Raw genomic sequence first — 20982 nt, forward strand, 5'->3', positions numbered from 1 at the left:
TCCAAACTGTTATGTACACAGATGAAGTACACATTCATTTCTGAGATTGCGCCTCTCTGCCACACATTACTGCCAAGTGGATGGCACTACTTACAGTTAAGGAATACAGTTGTGCCTCCATTCCACCTGCAGCCTTCTGATTGGAGCAGCAGCAGACTGATGAAGTGCTCCCTCTGCTCTGTCCTCCTATCAGCATGTTCATTGCCAGCATACTTAGTTGGCTTCCATTCCTCCCCCCTCCTTCTCTAATGCAACGAATCCGTCGGACAATTCGACTGTGTGTGGGCTTCATCGGACCTTTGCTGTCGAAAAATCAGACGGACTTTAGATTTAGAACATGTTTCAAATCTTTCCGACGGACTCGAGTCCGGTCGAAAAATCTGTTCGTCTGTATGCTAGTCCGACGGACGAAAATCGGCGCTAGGGCAGCTATTGGATACTGGCTATGAACTTCCTTATTCTAGTCTGGTCATACGTCCTCACATTCAAATCCGTCGGACTTTGGTGTGATTGTGTGTGGCCAAGTCCATTCATTCAGAAAGACCGTCGGACCTAGTCTGCTGGAAAGTCGGGCCGTGTGTATACAGCATTAGTCTGTCAAAAGCTGTGCCGCGCTAGTGTATATATATATATATATATATATATATATATATATATATATATATATATATATATATATATATATATATATATAATTCTCTTGATTTTCTCTTGTTCAGCCTTAAGTTGGTATAAGGAATCTCAGTTGACAAGCTATCGTGTTCAGACAGCCACAGCAACCAAGGCTGCCTGAATAGTGACTGCTAAGATATGATGCGGTCTTACTTTACCTGATAAATTTCCATCCATATAAGTCCGTGTTTAAGTCGACTTTTGTAAAGCGAGGTGGTGCTTAAAATCCATCCACCACTTGCATGTTGGCCAGTTTAATAGGAATTGACTGAAATTTGAACTGTCTATGGGGTCCCTAAGCATGACGGCTTCCTAGCATTGCTTTGTGCTATGCCAATGTGGGCGATTGGCGCCTGTTCTTCTCATGTTTCATGTAAAGCACCGCCAAGGTGTTTTAAACACAGCTAAGAAGAATGAAAAGGATCTGATTGGGCATAAAAGTGGCAGCATAGGATTAGGAAGCTTTATTTTGTGCAGACTGTGTAACAATCATATTTTAAATGACATACATACGTAAAGATATGTATTATTATTTTGAGTCTGTTTTTTTTATTATTTAGTTTTTTTTTTCCTGTTGGCTCCTATAAATATTGCTAGTGGCCCCAAAATTCTAATGAGACATTTGATTTTCCAGGTACAAAGTAATGTGTCTGGAGGAGAAGGCAGCAGAGCATCCTGAAGGAAAAGTAACTCTACACAGGTCAGTGGTTATTTAATTTATAGAAACATTGCTGTTTTTGTGGACTGGCAAAGGGAATCGTGTCATACTGTAATTAGGAAATGGGGTATATTAGGTGTCGTCATTAGCTGATTAGCAAAAACATCTTTTCAACCCCTTAACCACTTGACCACTGGGCACTTAAACCCCCTTCCTAACCAGACCAATTTTCAGCTTTCGGTGCTCTCACACTTTGAATGACAATTACTCAGTCATGCGACACTGAACCCATATGAAATGTTTGTCCTTTTTTTTCACACAAATAGAGCTTTCTTTTGGTGGTATTTAATCAACGCTGGGTTTTTTATTTTCTGCGCTATAAATCAAAAAACAGAAAATTCGGTGAAAAAAAAAAATACTTTGTTTCTGTTAAAATTTATGGCAAAGTGTTGGCCCCCCCCCCTCTCCTCTTGCACTGTACCGATCGGTACACAGAGGGGAAGGAGAAACCAGTGTTTGTTTACAAGTGATCGTTCCGTCATTTGACAGAGCGATCACATGGTAAACAGCCACAACCAGCGTCTGTTTACCGCGATCCGTCATGGATGTCTGCGGGAGCGCGCCCCAGGGGGCGCGTGAGAGCAAGATTCTGGGAGGAAGTCCATGGACGCCCTTCCAGAAAAACATGACCGCGCTGTAGCCGTCTTTTGGCTATGGCCCGGCTGGCAAGTGGTTAATGCCCACTGTCTGTAGATTTATGTTCTCCAACACTGACATCCTCCTTTTCACAGCTAGCAGCTGACGTTATGCATGACTTCTCGGCAGCTGCACTTTTAACCCTCTATTTGGCCACTAGCGGGGGTTAAAAGCACCCTGCTAGCAGCTGAAAAACGCCCCTCAAACGATGGTAAATCGCCGCTAAAACTAGCGGTGCTTTACCGCCGACGCCCCCGCACGGTCATTGTGAAAGTGCCCTTGGGGGTATCAGAGTGAACGGGGCCAAATACAAATGCATGCCACACTTTTCAGATATTTATTTGTAAAAAAAAAATATTTAAATCCATTTATCATGTTCCTTCCACTTCACAATTTTGTTCCACTTTATGTTGGTCCATCACATAAAATCCCAGTAAAATACATTTACGTTTTTGGTTGTAACATGACAAAATGTGGAAAATTTAAAGGGGGTATGAATACTTTTTAAAGGCACTGTAGTTATGACATGCAGACTGGAAGCTTCCTTTGCATAATAACCCTTCAGCCTGCAGATGGCAGTGTATGATTCTGCATGCTGTCATTGCTACATTTGGCCTCATCATCTAGCCGTTAATAACCTGTATCCCTAGACCGACATCCTGCTTTTCACAGCTAGCAGCTAACACTATGCATGACTGCTACCTGTCACTCTGGGCTGTCACTGAAAACTGCTGTCTCCACTAACTACTATATAGTTATGACATACAGGCTGTGCATAATAACCCTTTAGCCTGCAGATGGCAGTGTGTCAGTCTATTTAGTACTCCAATTGTCAGATACAATTACAGTAAACCATTTTTTTTAAATAATATATAAACGGGTCGTATAAAGGAGAACTGAGCATGTGCTCAAAACCTCAGGGAAAACAGCTCAAAGTTAGAGGGTTTCCTAGTGGTTGAGTGGGAAATAGGGACTATTGCGGTATCGTATAGTAATCAAAAAATGGTAATTCATAAAATTTACTCATATTTTATTATTAATAAATAAACACATAAATATACATAACATATTTCTGTTATGTATATTTATGTGTTTATTTATTAATAATAAAATATGAGTAAATTTTATGAATTATCATTTTTTGATTACTATACGATACCGCAATAGTCCCTATTTCCCACTCAACCACTAGGAAACCCTCTAACTTTGAGCTGTTTTCCCTGAGGTTTTGAGCACATGCTCAGTTCTCCTTTATACACTATTTGGGACGATGGTATCCTATTTGAATTCGAGGCTGTTACATTATTTATAAACGGGTCATAGTTTTTACTAATCAAGTTGCCATACGCATGCTGATGCTGCTAAATTTCAACTCGTGGCTTCAGTAGCCTATAGTTATGGAAGGATTAATGTGCGTTTTACTATCAATTTAGTGATGAGAAGCACTAAAACTTGGACAGTCTATAGATGAGTCAGGCCCCCCTCCTGCTGAGCTATTGTATTCTGAGAGCGGGGAGGCTTCCATGAAGTCAGAATACACTGATCAGCTCTGACAGCTGTAGCCGGCAGCACTGATTAAGCAGGTAAATTCAGAGTGGTTGTAGACCTGAGTGCACACAGCTGAAGATCAGTCTTGACACTTGGCAAAAGAATATTTGCCCTGTGGAGATTGCTCCTTTTTTTTTTTTTCCTATGGTGATAACATGACAGAACTGAGATCCAGTGTGTGGCTGTATTACGGTATAGCGTTGCCATATTGGATGCATTTAACCAGATAGAGCTATTATAACCCTTTACGTATGTTACAACCATTATAGCTTAGTGGTCGTTTGGATCCAGTAAGCATTTTGTGAGCACACTCGGGGAGCAATTTTGGTGTTGGAAAAGTGGATTTTATATTATGTTTATAAACCTTTTTGACATACGTAGAAATGCACTCTAATATAGATAGGTGTCTTCTGAGCTACCAATGAAGAGGGTCCAAATAATGTTTAAATGTAAGAAAGCCAATCCACAGCCGCTAAGCATATTCACACTCCCATAATCTGTGTATAAAATGTAAAAAATAAACACATGCATGTCATATATCACTCAGATGAAAAAATATAAGCAGCGCTTTTTTTTTCTTTTTTTTATATATTTTGTGTATTTCACTTTGAGTTGCAGCTGAGGTGGAGTGTTTAAAACAGCGCAGTTTTTTTTCTTTAACATTTAGAAAAAATATATATATAATTGTCATGGGCAATGCACGAGTGAATGTTGGAGCAACTTGAATTCCCAAAATATCAAAAATTCTTAATTTCAGCAAGTTCACAGTGAGAGAGAAAATAAATAAATATTATATATATATACAAAACTTATTTTCAGCAAGTCCACAGTGAAATAATTTAGGCAAGCAAGTGCCCAGTAAAAGAAATATAAAAATATTGAAGTATTTGACTAGTAGACTTGTTAAAATTAAGAATTTTTGATGTTTACTTCAATATTTTTATATTTCTTTTACTGAGTTTTTCATGCACAAATATCTCTATGGTTTACATAGAATAGTCAGAAAAGTGAAAATATCCAGTGAGCGGCAGTTGTGTGGAGGAGAAAAAACCTTGTTGATGTCAGAGGAGAATGAGCAGACTGGTTTGAGATGATAGAAAGGCAACAGTAACTGAATTAAGCACTCGTTACAACCAAGGTATGCAGAATACCATCTCTGAACACTTAACACATTGAACCTTGAAGCAGATGGACTACAGCAGCAGAGGAACACAGGGTGCTACTCCTGTCAGCTAAGAATAGGAAACGGTGGCTACAATTTGCTCACAGTCACAAAAATTAGACAATAGAAGATTGGAAAAACGCTGCCTGGTCTCGATTTTCAGCTGCAACATTCAGATGATGGGATCAGAATTTGGCATAAATAACGCAAACGCACAGATCCATCCTGCCTTTATATCAACGGTTCAGGCTGGTAGTGGTGATATAATGGTGTGGGGGATATTTTTTTGGCACACTTTGGGACCCTTAGTGTCAATTGAGCACTGTTTAAAATGTCATGACCTACTTGAGTATTGTTGCTGACCATGTCCATCCCTTTATGACTACAGTGTACCCATCTTCTGATGGCTCCTTCCAGCATGATAATGCACCATGTCACAAAGCTCAAATCATCTCATCACTGGTTTCTTGAACATGACAATGAGGTCACTGTACTCCAATGGCCTCCACACTCACCAGATCTCAATCCAATACAGCACCTTTGGGATGTGGTGGAACCGGAGATTCGCATCATGGATGTGCAGCCAACAAATCTGCAGCAAATGCGTGATGTTATCATGTCAATATGGACCAAATTCTCTGTGGAATGTTTCCATCAGAGATTCTTCTATGCCATAAAGAATTAAGGCAGTTTTGAAGGCAAAAGGGGGTCCAACCCAGTACTAGCAAGATGTACCTAATAATAAAGTGGCCGGTGATTGTATATGGACACAATATGGGACTCGCATTTGATTTCTGCACTTTTTGGAACTTTATTTATTATTGAAGCATATTAAAGAGGAAGTAAATCCTGATGGGTTTTACTTCCTCGTTTGTTCCCTGCAAAGTAAAAGCATAACGGGCTACTATGCATCACATACTAGCACATTATGTGCCACTTACGGTCACGGCACTAAAGAAAGGGCACGATCGTGCAGTTTCTTCAGTGCGCATGCGCCAATGACGTTCGCGCAAGGGTTTATGTCACGATTTAGGAGTTATTTCCAGTACCTACAGGTAACCCTTATTATAGGCTTATTTGTAAGGAAAAGTGGTATGCGAGGGTATACAGTCACTTTAAGTTTTTTTTTATTTATTTTTTCTCGAAGAGCTGCACAGTATATATTACACACAGAATATTTTCTACCCTCTAGCCCTCCCCCGCAGGTGCATTAATAGCAGATTGATCTGTCACTCAGGGATGGAGGGAAGACATGGAAGTTCTTGATCTGTTTTTAAACCTTATGTGCTTTTCAGCTGAACCAAGCTTACTGCTGTGTTGATTTTGCTATTTCCACTCTTACAACAGAGTTTGACAGTGGATTAAAAACAAAAAAAAATCTGTTTGTGTTAAATTTTCAATTATTTTTAGTTTTCTGTTGTGACCACAAAAAGGCATCTAAAAAAAAGTATTGATTTCTAACTGAAAACACACTATTAGGAAAAAAAGACAACATAGAGACCCATCAAAAACCAAATAACAATGAATTCAGAATTCAGTTTTCTTCAACACGTTGACGTAGTGCCAGGTTTCAGTTGTGTTTAAAGCAAACTTGTGCTTTGCCTATGCAAGTCAAAGAAAGGGGTTTGCTTCATTGCCTCCTTCTGCACTGGTGATGGCAGCCATTGGTAACAGGCTGATTATAGCATAGCATGACTATATACTATCAGTCCCCTTTTCTGCTAGTTAGCCTCCTCCTTGGAGGAATGTGCAGAAAACGGGCAGCATTACAAAGGTTTAGGGCTTGCTGTAGACTGTGGCACCCCCAGATGCAGTGACCGCTCAGCTGATTACTATAAAAGTGAGGCTTCCAACCTCGCTTTCCCTGCTAAGCTGTGACTGAGGATATTATCCAATGCAGAGCCCAGCAGACGATGCAAAAAGACAGGCAGCAATTGGTTGTACTATCACTGTCTCTGCAGATCCATGTTGATAAATGTCTGAATGGGACTGGGGTCCCATAGCAGTCACATAGGCTGCTATGTTGGTAGTTCCACCACTGCCCATTCCATAGGGCTTAACTATCAGCAGCAACTGGTTGACCTGTCACTGAGTCTGCAGGTCCATACTGACAAAGTTCTGAATGGGTCTGGAGTACCATAGCTGTTGCGTAGGCTGCTATGGCAGTAGTTTCTCCACTGAAGTACAGTAGTTAAAGATGAACAGCCAGTAACCTGAAGTCATCCAATTGTGAAAATAGTTATTTGCTGCAGGATGAATGCAGGGTAAATACGCTTATGCATTTCAGCTGTAAGGCTTTAGTCATAGCTACGACTAAGGCCTTACGGCTGAAATGCGTAAGCGTATCTATACAGTATTCACCCTGTAGCAAATATTTTCGCAACTGGATGACTTCAGGTTTCCAGCTGTTCATCTCTTTAACTACTGTATCTGAGTGTGAATGGAATACACTTTAATCATGAGCAACGATGCCTCAACTTCCTGTGGGGACCCTGTACAAAACAGTGCTTTTTTCTGTTGTAGGTAGTTCTGCCACTGCCCCCAACCACTGTGTTTAGCTATCAGAAGAAAGGAAAGGAAAAGTTGCAGTTGCAGCTTCACAGTACTGCAAACTCTCCCTTTCCCCTTGTGTGACAGTGCTAGATTGATCAGCAAGCACCAGCATTGTAACACAAGGTAAGGAGTCCCATGCTCTCCCAAGACATTCTGCTGAATGGGTGGTGGAGCAAAGGTAAAGCGAGTATACTGCTAGGGAAGAGGGAATGAACCCTTTTTGTCCACAGTCCCCATGGTTGATTCCCTGTGCTGTGGATATCTCAATAAATAGTTCTGTTGCAGGACTATAAGTCAGCACCCATGCCACCAACTCAGTGATAGGCGCTGTATTATGATATTATGGTTACACTCCTACTTATAGTGGGACCATGGACAACAATTGTAGCTGTGGAAAGGTTTGGGAAATGAATGTCCCTAACCAATCATATGTAAAGCTGCTAACACTAAGGCCCCGTTCACACCTATGCGAATTAGATGCAGCTTACACCGCATTCAATTCGCAGGACATTTTAAAATACATTAATTTGAATGCATCTGGTTCACATATGTGCATTGCATTCGCACTGCACATTGTCCAAAAAAGTGTGCTTTTTCTGGGCACTGTGGTGCGAATTACAAGCACATTATCTTCTATGGGAATGCATCTGATTTGCAGATGCATTCTGTTCTGAACACAAATTCTCTCCTTCTCCTCAATACACCTCCCCCTCTCCCTGCTCACTGATCCGCAACTACGATGGAGAGGAACCACTGAACAGCTGGTTTTTCTCTTCGCAGAGAAAACTGAGCTGGAATTGGCACCACACATGTGTGAACCCAGGCTAAAACAAAGAAAGTCAAAGAAAATTTTGAAAACAGTGTAACGCTGAGAACCATAAAAAATCCAACATACTATACAGCGCATTAAAGATGTGTAAACATGAATTACTAATGTATACAAGAAAAATAATAGTATATACCAGAATTTAATAATAATGAAGTCCAGTGACTGAAACAGTGAAAATGTGAAATCACCCTTATAGTGAGCTCATTTGAGCAAATTTCCACAAATGTGAAGGACTTACGATCCACTCTTGAGATGACACTTTTTGAATAGTCGAATAGAGTGTGACTGGTCATTGAGACGCCAGAAATAGTATATCTTCCACCAAGTAAGTATAGATGTATACTCTTACCAGATGGAGTGGACTCGCATGCCAGTGAGTCAATCGAGCTTGTCCCAAAGCCTGGGACTCCAATGTTGCACAAGACTTGATGGAACTGGAACTCGGTTGGGGATCGATCCAGAAGTAGGTAGTTATTAGGTTTTCATCTGGACTAATGTAAGGATGATGAAAAACAAAAAGAGGGATTTAGTACATACATCAAATCATAGATTTGTTATAAAAAAATTTGATCACAAGTGTTAAAAGCAATGTGGGGAGCAGGCAAAATGCAAGCCCAATGCTTTTTGTCCTAATGGACTTCAACTGGGGCAATTGCAGGTAGGCTTTAGCGATTGATTGTTTCATGGCTGTAGTGAGCTGTAATAAAATTTTGAACTGATTACTGGAGAGTGTTGTCAGTTTTAAATTCAAAAGTGCTATCAAAGGATCAGGAAAGATGAAGACTGCAAATAATGCTGAAATCACGTAGAATATATCTTTCCAAAATCTTTTGACAATTGAGCAAGTCCACCAGATATAAAGATGTCATCCAGGTTCAGTACAGCTTCGAAAGCAAGATGAGAAGTCATTTGGGGCAAACCAACATGTAAGTACTTTGTAGTTAGTTTATAAAGCAGTTATATTTGGAGAGGAAGATTTTGTAGTAATCCAAATCTTGTCCCAACCCGCTGTTTCTAACGAAAATCCAAGATCAGACTCCCACTTAGCTACATATGAGGGTGGACTAGAATCAGGTTTAGATATGAGTTGGGCATAAAGATTCGAAATAAGTCCTTTTGCATGGGTGGTCATGTTTACATATTTTCTCGAAATATGATATTGGACATAATCATTTTTTTTTTATCTGGAGATATCGGAAAACTTCTGAGTTTGGAAGTCCATGACTTTTACATAAATCGGGGAACATTTTAAAGGAATTAGAGGATATAAGATCATATAGTTGGGTTAAATTAGAGGTGGTCCATGCTTTAAATGATTTAGGAAATTTCCAAGCAGGGTAAAAAAAAAATATATTTTTTTAAACCAGAGTTTAGTGTCACTAAGTGTAAAGAAAATATCAGCTGTTAGTTAAAGTGAGAAATACCCTTTGAAAACCTAATAGGCAGTATGTTATAGTGGCAAATACAGAGTATTCATATACGGTAGTTTAAAAACATTGTAAACATCAGATAACATGGGCAAAACATGGTAGTGATTTTGAGTTGAGCTTCACATTGATCATACTTTAAAATGTTGTCTCTTATTTGCCCTAACAAGTATACAGAACAAATAAGAAGAGAAACAACACAGCCAAATAAAGGGAGATGCACCGAGATTTTTTGGGCATTGGTGTAAGATTCCCTATCAGAGGACACCTGGGTTTCATAAGTGTAATGGGTTTGGATCAGTTGTATCGTGTTCTCCATTGATGAAGGTGTGGTAGACTTCCACAACCTGGTGATCGAAAGCCATGCCGCCAGGAGTATGTGGGTGACTACTGTACGCAGTAGTGGGGATGTTTTCTAACCAGGGGTTGGGCAGGGCTAGACTTGGGTGAAGGAGGAGTTGGGGACTGAACAACCTCTGAAATGAATCTAACGGTTTCCTTCTGAAATTCTTGTAGCAGTGGGAATTCTCATAGGGGATGGATTTAAGAACCTTCCAGCCCACAACCTCTCCAGCAAGGAGGAGACAGTTGGGGTTTGAATGTGGAAATTTTCAAAGGGGTAAGATACCATAGTCGGGCTATTTTTTTTAGTTAGGTCTCAAAGGGAGGTACAGTGTGAGGCTCCATATGTTGCCTTCAGTACGCATTGCCTCTGAGATGGGGTATATTCCAGGCCCAAGTCGAATTCCCACTTGGTAATGGAAAGGGACTTCTCAAATGTTTACTTTTCCTGGAGGAGATTGTAAAAGAGTGAAATGCCGTTTTTGTTGGGAGATAGAGATTTGTGGTAAAGCCATGCCGGATAGGGAATCGCCCACCTAAGATGGGGGTGCCTGGGCAAGCCAATGGCTTATTTGCATGCATTGAAACAGCTCTGTTGGAGCTAATATTAGATCCCTTTGTAGTCGAGAAAAGAGTTTTAGTTTCCCATTGTCCTATACAAATCATTAATGTATCTTAGGGAGGCTAAAAGATTGTGTGAAAGGCCTAGATCAGGTATCGCCAAAAAAATCATAAAAGTGGTAGGGGGATGTTGAGTGGGATTGTGGGGGTTTATTTTCAGTGGTGGTCCAGAAACCTCCACCAGCTAGTTGTGGCAGCGCTAATGGTCAAAGAGTAAAAGTAAAATATATATATAAAACAACGTTCCAAACAAAAGCATACAGTTACATACAGAACATACAGTTCTTGGAAAAACATTTTTAGGTAGCCAGATTTATGAACAGAGGTTGAGCAGCCCTATGGATGTGATCAAAGAAATAGATAAAATATAATTGTCAACCACTCAATAGTGTTTTTTTCTCAACAATAATTATCAAACAAATACTCCAAAAACATGTAAATATGTAGCAAAGAACAAACAGTCCCAAGAAATAGTAATGTCTCCTTCCCTGTGCGTGTGCTCGGTTGGCAAGTATTGGCATGCTGGGATTGATAACGTCGTGTATTTGAGCAGGCACTTGTCTGGCATATTATAGCAAGCCCTAATAAGAGGTCTAGTGCCTGGTGATGTTTGTATCATAGCATACAAATATTCTGATAAATGTTGAAAAAGGATACCACTTGTGGTGTATCCTTTGAAAAGACAACTATATATACTAGAGTAATAAACGTGAAGAAATTGGAAAGAAAGACCTAAAGAACATAATCTCATGATGTGTAAAACACGTAATTGAATAAATGCTTCTTTTAGAGATGAACGCCAAGGAATTCAATTCTCGTGGTGGAACTGCTCCCACACTGCAAGGATTATATGTTCGTTTAGGTCTAGGGGGCTTAAAGTTTTACATACCCTATTCTCCACTACCACAGGCTCCCTCCAGACTGTAAGACTAGCCCCCACAGGCTCTTCTCGCATGTGAGGTTGCATATCCTCTGATGTCATCAAGACCAAAGCAGAGCAAATAGGTCTGCACTGGACATAAGGACTCCAAGGGGAAGTCCAATTTCAGAGTGTAGGGAAGTAGAGGAGAACAGAGGATTGGGTAAGTAAAACTGCTGTTCCCAGTCCCCTAGATCTAAATGAGTATTTAACCCTTGCAGATGGGAGGTTTATTTCCTTTCCCTGGAGATAGGACTTAAAGCCACGACTGTATCTTATGTGCCACTTCTTTTTTTTATTTTGTGATTCGTCTGGTCTGTCTTCAAGCTTCTCCATGTCCATAGTGAAACGTTTTTATTTTATTGTTTCCTTACAGAAATGTCACCAGATGTTGTTCACAATATTGTTCACAATACTAAAATAATGTTTTTCTAAAAAGAAAAGTTCTATACTGATCAGAAATGTAAAGTTGTATGTGTTATATCATTGATAATTTTTTGATTCTCTTCCCAGATTTGGTGAATTTGTGGATCTCGCTGAAGGTCCTCACATACCCAGAACAAGTTTCTGTATGCAGTATGAGGTCACAGCAGCACACTCCATCGTTCATATTTCTACAGAACATGTTAGACGGTTTCAGGGTATCTCTTTACCATGGCAGCTCAAGGTAAGGAAAAGTAACATCCTTATTAGCACTCCTAATGTGCCATTACAAGCTGGTGCTGAGAATACTGAACATGTTTGATTGCCAGTTTGCCTCTGCAGGTAATTTGGTAGTGTCGTGACTTAGATAATCAGCTGCACGGAAAATAAGATTCTACTTGTGTACTTTTAAATTGGTGAAGTTGCATGCTAAATTGGGTATGCAGGGATTGACATAAAGCTTGACGAAATATAGATGGTACAATGAAGGTGGTGTTTTTTTTCTTTAACCACTTAAGCCCCGGACCATTTTGCTGGCCAAAGACCAGAGCACTTTTTGCGATTCGGCACTGCGTCGCTTTAACTGACAATTGCGTTGACGTGCAACGTGACTCCCAAACAAAATTGACGTTCTTTTTTCCCCACAAATAGAGCTTTCTTTTGGTGGTATTTGATCACCCCTGCGGTTTTTATTTTTTGCGCTATATACAAAAAAAGAGCGTCAATTTTGAAAAAACGCATTTTTTATATTTTGCTATAATAAATATCCCCCAAAAATATCTAAAAAAAAAAAAGTGTTATAGTTCAGTTTTAAACCTTAGTTTAGGCTGATACGTATTCTACATATTTTTGGTAAAAAAAATCGCAATAAGCATTTGATTGGTTTTCGTAAAAGTTATAGCGTTTACAAAATAGGGGATAGTTTTATGGCATTTTTATTAATATTTTTTTTTTTTTTTTTTTTACTAGTAATGGCGTCGATCAGTGATTTTTATTGTGACTGCGACATTATGGAGGACACATCGGACATTTCTGACCCATTTTTGGGACCATTGTCACTTATACAGCAATCACTGCTATACAAATGCACTGATTCCTGTGTAAATGACACTGGCAGTGTAGGGGTTAAGTATGTCCTGAGGAGTGATTCTAACTGTGGGGGGGCGTGGCTGTGTGTGACACGTCACTGATCTCTGCTCCCTATCACAGGGAGCAGAGATCAGTGACACTGTCACTAGGCAGAATGGGGAAATGCTTGTTTACATTAGCATGTCCCCGTTCTTCCCCTCCTTGAGACGATCGTGGGTATCCCGCGGACATCTAGTCCGCGGCACCCATGACCCGACTTGCGGAGCTTTCCGCTCCCACAGGCCACCTCTTAAAGGGCAACATATAGATATGTTAGTTTGCCTGTACGAGCCCTTCTGCTGACGTATATCGGCGTGAGGTAGTCGGTAAGCGGTTAAGTTCTCCTTTATTTCTGAGTGGTAGTAACACACTTCACTGCCTCTGTCACATTAACCACTTGATTCTCCGAGTCTTTCTCTCCCTATATCCTCCTGAGTCCCAGGCATTTTCTCAGCAATGTCTCGGTTTCGCACATTATACCTTATAGCGTTTATATAATTATAAATTATAAGTGTTCTTCAAAAAGTCAGAAACTTTTTGAAGACCCCTCGTACATTGTACATATTTGACTTCTTTTTTTTTTTTTTCTTTTTTTAGACACAGATTTAATTTGGTAGCACATTTGGATACATATATTTGTATTTCATTGACTATTACTGGCAATAAATAGTGCAAAATTACACAATGCAAAATATAACCATATTAAAATATCACAATGATGCTACTTTTTTTATCATGTTGTGGAATGGTACGGATCATAGTGAATGTATGCATTCTACTTCAGGAGAACTTTATCACCCTTTCAACATTGTGATGCACAGAGGGGAAAAATGTTTTGGTAAAATGCTAGCATAAGATTAAGATACGATTTAATTAACACGGCAGTAACATTTGTTTTTTTTACAGGCATGTAATCGCTAAAAATTCGAATGACATTGCATTCACTTACATAAGCATTTACAAAAAATTCAAATGTTATCCAGATCATCCGACATCACTTTTGCAACCTTGGGATTCATTTTGGGAGGAAATATTTATATATCCTAAAACGAATGGCGCTCGTGCAAACAATCGTATACAAACAAAAGATTATAAATGAAATACATTTCTTAAACAATGATTGTAACGGGTCTGCATACAAAATAACATAAAGCAGTCAAAATTCCAGTCCCTGATCTGTCCCTTAACCGCTTCAGCCCCGGAAGAATTTACCCCTTTCCTGACCAGAGCACTTTTTGCGATTCGGCACTGAGTCAGTTTAACTGACAATTGCGTGGACGTGTGACTTTGTACCCAAACAAAATTAGTGTCTTTTTTTCCCCCACAAATAGAGCTTTCTTTTGGTGGTATTTTATCACCTCTAATCACCTATAAATTTTGAAAAAAAACGCATTGTTTTTTACTTTTTGCTATAATATCCCCCAAAAATATATAAAAAAATGTATTCTTCTACATATTTTTGGTAAAAAAAAATCGCAATAAGCGTATATTAACCACCTTCAGACCGGACCATTTTGCTGGTAAATGACCAGAGGTCTTTTTACAATTTGGCACTGCGCTGCTTTAACTGGTAATTGCGCGGTCATGCAATGTTGTACCCAAACAAAATTTGCGTCCTTTTCTTCCCACAAATAGAGCTTTCTTTTGATGGTATTTGATTGCCTCTGCGATTTTTATTTTTTGCGATATAAACGTAAAAAGACCGCAAATTTTGAAAAAAAATTATATTTTCTACTTTTTGTTGTTAGAAAAATCCAATAAACTCAATTTTAGTCATACATTTAGGCCAAAATGTATTCAGCCACATGTCTTTGGTAAAAAAAAGTCAATAATTGTATATTTATTGGTTTGCGCAAAAGTTGTCACGTCTACAAACTAAGGTACGTTTTCTGGAATTTGCGCAGCTTTTAGTTTACGACTGCCTATCTCATTTCTTGAGGTGCTAAAATGGCAGGGCAGTACAAAACCCCCCCAAATGACCCCATTTTGGAAAGTAGACACCCTAAGGAAATTGATAAGTGGCATGTTGAGCCCATTGAATATTTTATTTTTTTGCCTCAAGCGATTGAATAATGACAAAAAATATTTTTTTTTTTTTTTTTTTACACAAAGTTGTCACTAAATGATATATTGCTCACACATGCTATGGGCATATGTGAAATGACACCCCAAAATAAATTCTGCTGCTTCTCCTGAGTACGGGGATACCACATATGTGGGACTTTTTGGGAGCCTAGCCACGTACGGGGCCCCGAAAACCAAGAACCGCCTTCAGGTTTTCTAAGGGCGTAAATATTTGACTTCACTCCTCACTACCTATTACAGTTTTGAAGGCCATAAAATGCCAAGATGGCACAAAACCCCCACAAATGACCCCATTTTAGAAAGTAGACACCCCAAGCTATTTGCTGAGAGTCATGTTGAGTCCATGGAATATTTTATATTTTGCCACAAGTTGCGGGAAAATTACAAACTTTTTTTTTTTTTTTTTCACAAAGTTGTCACTAAATGATATATTGCTCACGCATGCCATGGGCATATGTGAAATGACACCCCAAAATAAATTCTGCTGCTTCTCCTGAGTACGGGGATACCACATATGTGGGACTTTTTGGGAGCCTAGCCGCGTACGGGGCCCCGAAAACCAAGCACCGCCTTCAGGCTTTCTAAGGGCGTTACAGTTTTGAAGGCCATAAAATGCCAAGATGGCACAAACCCCCCCCAAATGACCCCATTTTGGAAAGTAGACACCCCTAAACTTAGGGGTACACTAGTGAGACTAGGTAATAAATGGCGGGTGCCCTGAAACTATAAAAAAAATAACTAACCAACCAGCGTCACCTGTAACAGTTATATGGTGATCACTGGTGAAAGGGTTAACTAGGGGGCAATCAGGGGGCTTTATGCGGTAGTATATGGGGGTCCCTGGCGCTATAAAAAGCTGCGGCGAACCTAAATACCTACCTGCCTAACTAGCGTCACCTGTGACACTAATACAGTGATCAGAAAAACGATCGCTTATTAGGCTGGGTTCACACTGGAGCGATGTGGGAACGCCACGAATGCGCGGCGGGTTCCCGCATCACATGCCTCCCGGCGGCAGTTCACACTGCCCTATGCGAACTGCTGGGAGTGTCAGTGAAATGTTAATGACACCCCCAGATCAGTTCGCATATCGCAGTGCGATCTGCAAACTCGGATCGCATGGTGTGAACACCCATGCGATCCGATTCTGCTGCGGACCAAAAAAAGGGTCCCGTGCGAGTTTGCGGCGGGTGCGGCGGGTGCGACACGAATTCAGCCATACTATCTGTATGGCTGAACTCGAATCGCACAGAGATCGGATGTGATTTGCACTGCAGTGCGGTGCGAATCACATCCGTTCTCATAAACCGCTGCAATGTGAACCCAGCCTTAGTGACACTGGCGACGGGGGTGATCACGGGGTTAAACCTTTATTGGGGGGTTAGGGGGGTACCTTAGAACTAAAGGGGGCTAACCCTAACTGCCCTAACAGTTATTACAGTCACAAATGACACCCGCCGGGTGATCAGGGGGTTAAACCTTTATTAGGTAATAAATGGCGGGTGCCCTGAAACTATAAAAAAATAACTAACCAACCAGCGTCACCTGTAACAGTTGTATGGTGATCACTGGTGAAAGGGTTAACTAGGGGGCAATCAGGGGGCTTTATGCGGTAGTATATGGGGGTCCCTGGCGCTATAAAAAGCTGCGGCGAACCTAAATACCTACCTGCCTAACTAGCGTCACCTGTGACACTAATACAGCGATCAGAAAAATGATCGCTTATTAGGCTGGGTTTACACTGGAGCGATGCGGGAACGCCATGAATCCGCGGCGGGTTCCCGCATCGCATGCCTCCCGGCGGCAGTTCACACTGCCCTATGCGAACTGCTGGGAGTGTCAGTGAAATGTTAATGACACCCCCAGATCAGTTCGCATATCGCAGTGCGATCTGCAAACTCGGATCGCATGGTGTGAACACCCATGCGATCCGATTCTGCTGCGGGCCAAAAAAAGGGTCCCGTGCGAATTTGCGGCGGGTGCGACACGAATTCAGCCATACTATCTGTATGGCTGAACTCGAATCGCACAGAGATCGGATGTGATTTGCACTGCAGTGCGGTGCGCATCACATTCGTTCTCATAAACCGCTGCAATGTGAACCCAGCCTTAGTGACACTGGCGAGGGGGGGTGATCACGGGGTTAAACCTTTATTGGGGGGGTTGGGGGGCACATTAGAACTAAAGGGGGCTAACCCTAACTGCCCTAACAGTTATTACAGTCACAAATGAGACCAATGCAAAAAAAAAAAAAAAAAAGCAATTGGTGTCACTGTGACTGGGGGGGGCAGGGGTAATTGGGGGGTGATCGGGGGGTAAAGGGGGGGTGTGAGTGTGCCTGGCATGTTCTACTGTGTAGTGTAGTGCTTGTGCAACTCACCGATGCTCTCTCGAACGAAAAATACCGACACGGAGGAGAGAATACATCACTTCCTCTCCTGTGTTTACATTACAGGAGAGGAAGTGATGTCACCGGACATTTTCATTCGTCGGGAGCGATCGCGAGGGGGTGGCCATGAATGAATGGCCGTCACCTCGTCCGGGATCGCTCCCGAACGAATACCGACCGCCGCAGGCACCGGGCGGGGGCCCGATGGGGCCCCTGACCCGCGGGCAGGCAAGGACGTACATGTAAGCCCTTATGCCTGCGCGTGCCATTCTGTCGACGTACATCGTCGTGCGGCGGTCGGCAAGTGGTTAATTGGTTTGCGCAAACGTTATAGCATCTACAAAATAGGGGATCATTTTACAGCATTTTTATTTTTCATTTTTTTTTTATTAGTAATGGTGGCGATCTGTGGTTTTTATCGGGACTGCAACATTATGGCGGACACTTTTGACACTATTTTGGGACCATTGTCATTTATACAGCGATCAGTACTATAAAAATCCACTGATTACTGTGTAAATGACGCTGGCAGTGAAGGGGTTAACCACTAGGGGGCGATGAAGGGGTTAAGTGGGTCCTAAGGAGTGTTTCTAACTGGGGGATGGGCTTCAAGTCACATGACAGCGTTCACTGCTCCCGATGTCATGGTGCGGTGATCTGTCATGGCACAAGCCAGAACTGGGAAATGCCTTGTTTACATAGGCACTTCCCCGTTCTGAGGCTCTGTGACACGATCGCCGGGAGACCGGCAGGACATCGAGTCTGCTGGTCCTGCGGGCACAGTCACACTGTGATCCGCTATCCCCGGCTTTTAAAGGGGACACACAGGTGCACCCATTTGCCCGCTGCCATTGTGCCAATTTATATGGGCATGCAATGGTGTGCAAGTGGTTAATAGTACTTCAGTATCTTCCATCTTAATAAAGTGACTTAACCACGTACAGATATACCCGTTGGTGCTTATACCCTTCCACCAATATGAACTCGCCAAACAATAAGCTCCAGGTAAATGCAGCAGAGGCAGCATGTGATAACCTGAAGTGACGGTGGGACATTGGTACGTAGGCTTTACCCGGGGGGTAGAGCCTACGCTCTGACGTCACGTCGATTGTGTCCTTGCTGTCATTAACAAACAGTGATTTCAGTGCTAGTGCCAACCGGGACCACAGAAGATGTCTAGGTGCCATTTTAAAATAGTGCCTGGATGAAATGGTTACCATATCTACATTTTTTTATTTTATTTTTTATAATAGAGTAGACTGGGCATATTTTATAATACGTTTCAGCTCCCTCCATCAATTTTCTATAGGATTAAGGTCTGGAGACTGACTAGGCATATATTATAATATGCCTGGTCTCCAGACCTTAATCCTATGGAAAATGTATGCAGGGAGCTGAAACTTCGAGTTGCCAAGAGACCACCAGGATTTAGAGAAGATATGTAAATAAGAGTGGACCAAAATTCCTCCTGAGATGTGCAAACCTGGTCACCAACGTCTTACCTCTTTGCTTGCCAACAAGGGTTTCTCCACCAAGTACTAAGTCATGTTTTGTTTGGGGATCAAATATTTATTTTACACACTGAACTGCAACTTAATTGATAGCATTTGTTTTATGTGTTTTTTCTGGATTTTTGGTTGATATTCTGTCTCTATGATTTAAAATACCCCTATGGTGCAAATTATAGACCCTTCATTTCTTTGTGGGGGGAAAAATACAAACTCTGCAGGGGATCAAATAATTATTTTCAGCGCTGTATGAAAGCTTTCTAAAATGAAGAAAATTTCAGGTATCCCCACTGAAAATTTTCCGCTGTGAGGCCGCGTACACACGGGCGGACTGTCTGACGGACTTGGTCCGCTGAAACGTGTTTCAGCGGACAGTCCGCTCGTGTATGGGCTTCAGCTGACTTTTTCAGCGGACAGTCTGGCGGACTAAGTCTTTCGGAATTTCCGTAATATTGTCCGTCCAAACTTGGTTTCAGCGGACAGTCCGCTCGTCAGTATGCTAGTTCGACGGACTAAGTATGGCGCATGCTCAGAAAGGATTTACACGGCGAAAGGTTGCATTGCAGTGTATTGGACGTCGTATTTCTAGTCCCGTCGTACGTGCTGTACACGTCATCGCGCAAGCTTTCGGCGGACTGTCTGTTCATCGTGTGTGGTCAAGTCCGTTCATTCGAAAGTAGGACGGACTGTCCGTCGGATTGTCTGACGGACTTAGTTGGGCAGACAGTCCGCCCGTGTGTACGCGGCCTTATTTTTACAATAATAACTGTAACTCTTTTAATATCACTTTCTTTCCCAGTGAAAGTGGTCACCAAGGCAAATAGTGTAGAAAGGCCGAATCTCTTCAATATAAACCACTGGAAAACAGCGAGAACACAACTAAATAACCTCAATCTTTTACTGAGGTCATACATTTAAACGTTTAAGTACAGACGGCATAATTCTACCAAACTTGTTGGCGTTCTGTTTTTTGTACTTGAAATGGTGGAAAGTGTTTGTGTTTTTTTTTTTTTTTTTTGTACTTGAATTAATGGACCTATTTGTTTTTGTACTTGAACTTATGAAATCGTGCTTTTTTTTGTGCAGAATTGAACGGAATATATTTGTTGTGCTTAACCACTTAAGGACAGAGCCTCTTTTTGAGATTTGTTGTTTACAAGTTAAAGAGGAAGTAAACCCTGATGGGTTTACTTCCTCTTTCATTCCCTGCAAAGGCAAAGCATAATGGACTACTATGCATCGCATAGTAGTCCATTATGTGTCACTTACCTGACACAGGAGCCAGCGAAGTCGCCGCTGTCCCCTGTAGTCCGCCGCATCCATCTTCTTGGTGGAGTCTCGCAGCTCCGCCGCTGTCATTCGGCGAAGCCGCGATGACGTCACTCCCGCGCATGCGCACGGGAGCCCACACGCACGGCAGCTCCGTCGTTGAGAATGCCGCGCTCAGTGCGCCTGCGCCGTAGACAGCGGTGCCTGTTTTCTGGCAAATATCTCCTAAACCATATAGGTTTAGGAGATATTTCTTGGACCTACAGGTAAGCCTTAATCTAGACTTACCTGTAGGTCAAAGTGGTTTGTAAGGGTTTACAACCACTTTAAAAACTGTTTTTTTGCTAGAAAATTACTTGGAACCCTCAAACATTATACATTTTTTTCTAACGCCCTTCAGAATAAAATGGCGGTCATTGCAAAACGACTTGAGAAGAGGAGAATAAGGGGGGATATGATCAACATGTTCAAATATATTGGGGGTCCATATAGTGAACTTGGTGTTGAGTTGTTCTCTCTACGGTCAACCCAGAGGACACGGGGGCACTCTTTACGTCTAGAGGAAAAGAGATTTCATCTTCAAGTACGGAAAGGTTTCTTCACAGTTAGAGCTGTGAAAATATGGAATAGACTCCCTCCAGAGGTGGTTCTGGCCAGCTCAGTAGATTGCTTTAAGAAAGGCCTGGATATTTTCCTGAATGTACATAATATAACTGGGTACTAACATAGGTAAAGTTGATCCAGGGAAAATCC

At 41.5% G+C, this 20982-nt stretch overlaps 1 protein-coding gene across 1 annotated transcript in view; it reads left to right on the top strand.

The window, feature by feature from the left end:
• The window catches only part of MRPL39 (mitochondrial ribosomal protein L39), a 211353-nt gene that overhangs the window by 153236 nt on the left and 37135 nt on the right, over positions 1-20982 (top strand). Inside the window, exons 7-8 of the mRNA XM_077480042.1 lie at positions 1307-1372; positions 11941-12094. Coding sequence (XP_077336168.1) covers positions 1307-1372; positions 11941-12094 — 220 coding nt within the window. The remainder of the gene's footprint in view (positions 1-1306; positions 1373-11940; positions 12095-20982) is intronic.

This window comes from Lithobates pipiens, unplaced genomic scaffold, assembly GCF_037356315.1.
Source record: "Lithobates pipiens isolate NorthernLeopardFrog02 unplaced genomic scaffold, aLitPip1_a1.2 Scaffold_16, whole genome shotgun sequence".
In the NCBI taxonomy this organism is placed as follows: Eukaryota; Metazoa; Chordata; class Amphibia; order Anura; family Ranidae; genus Lithobates; species Lithobates pipiens.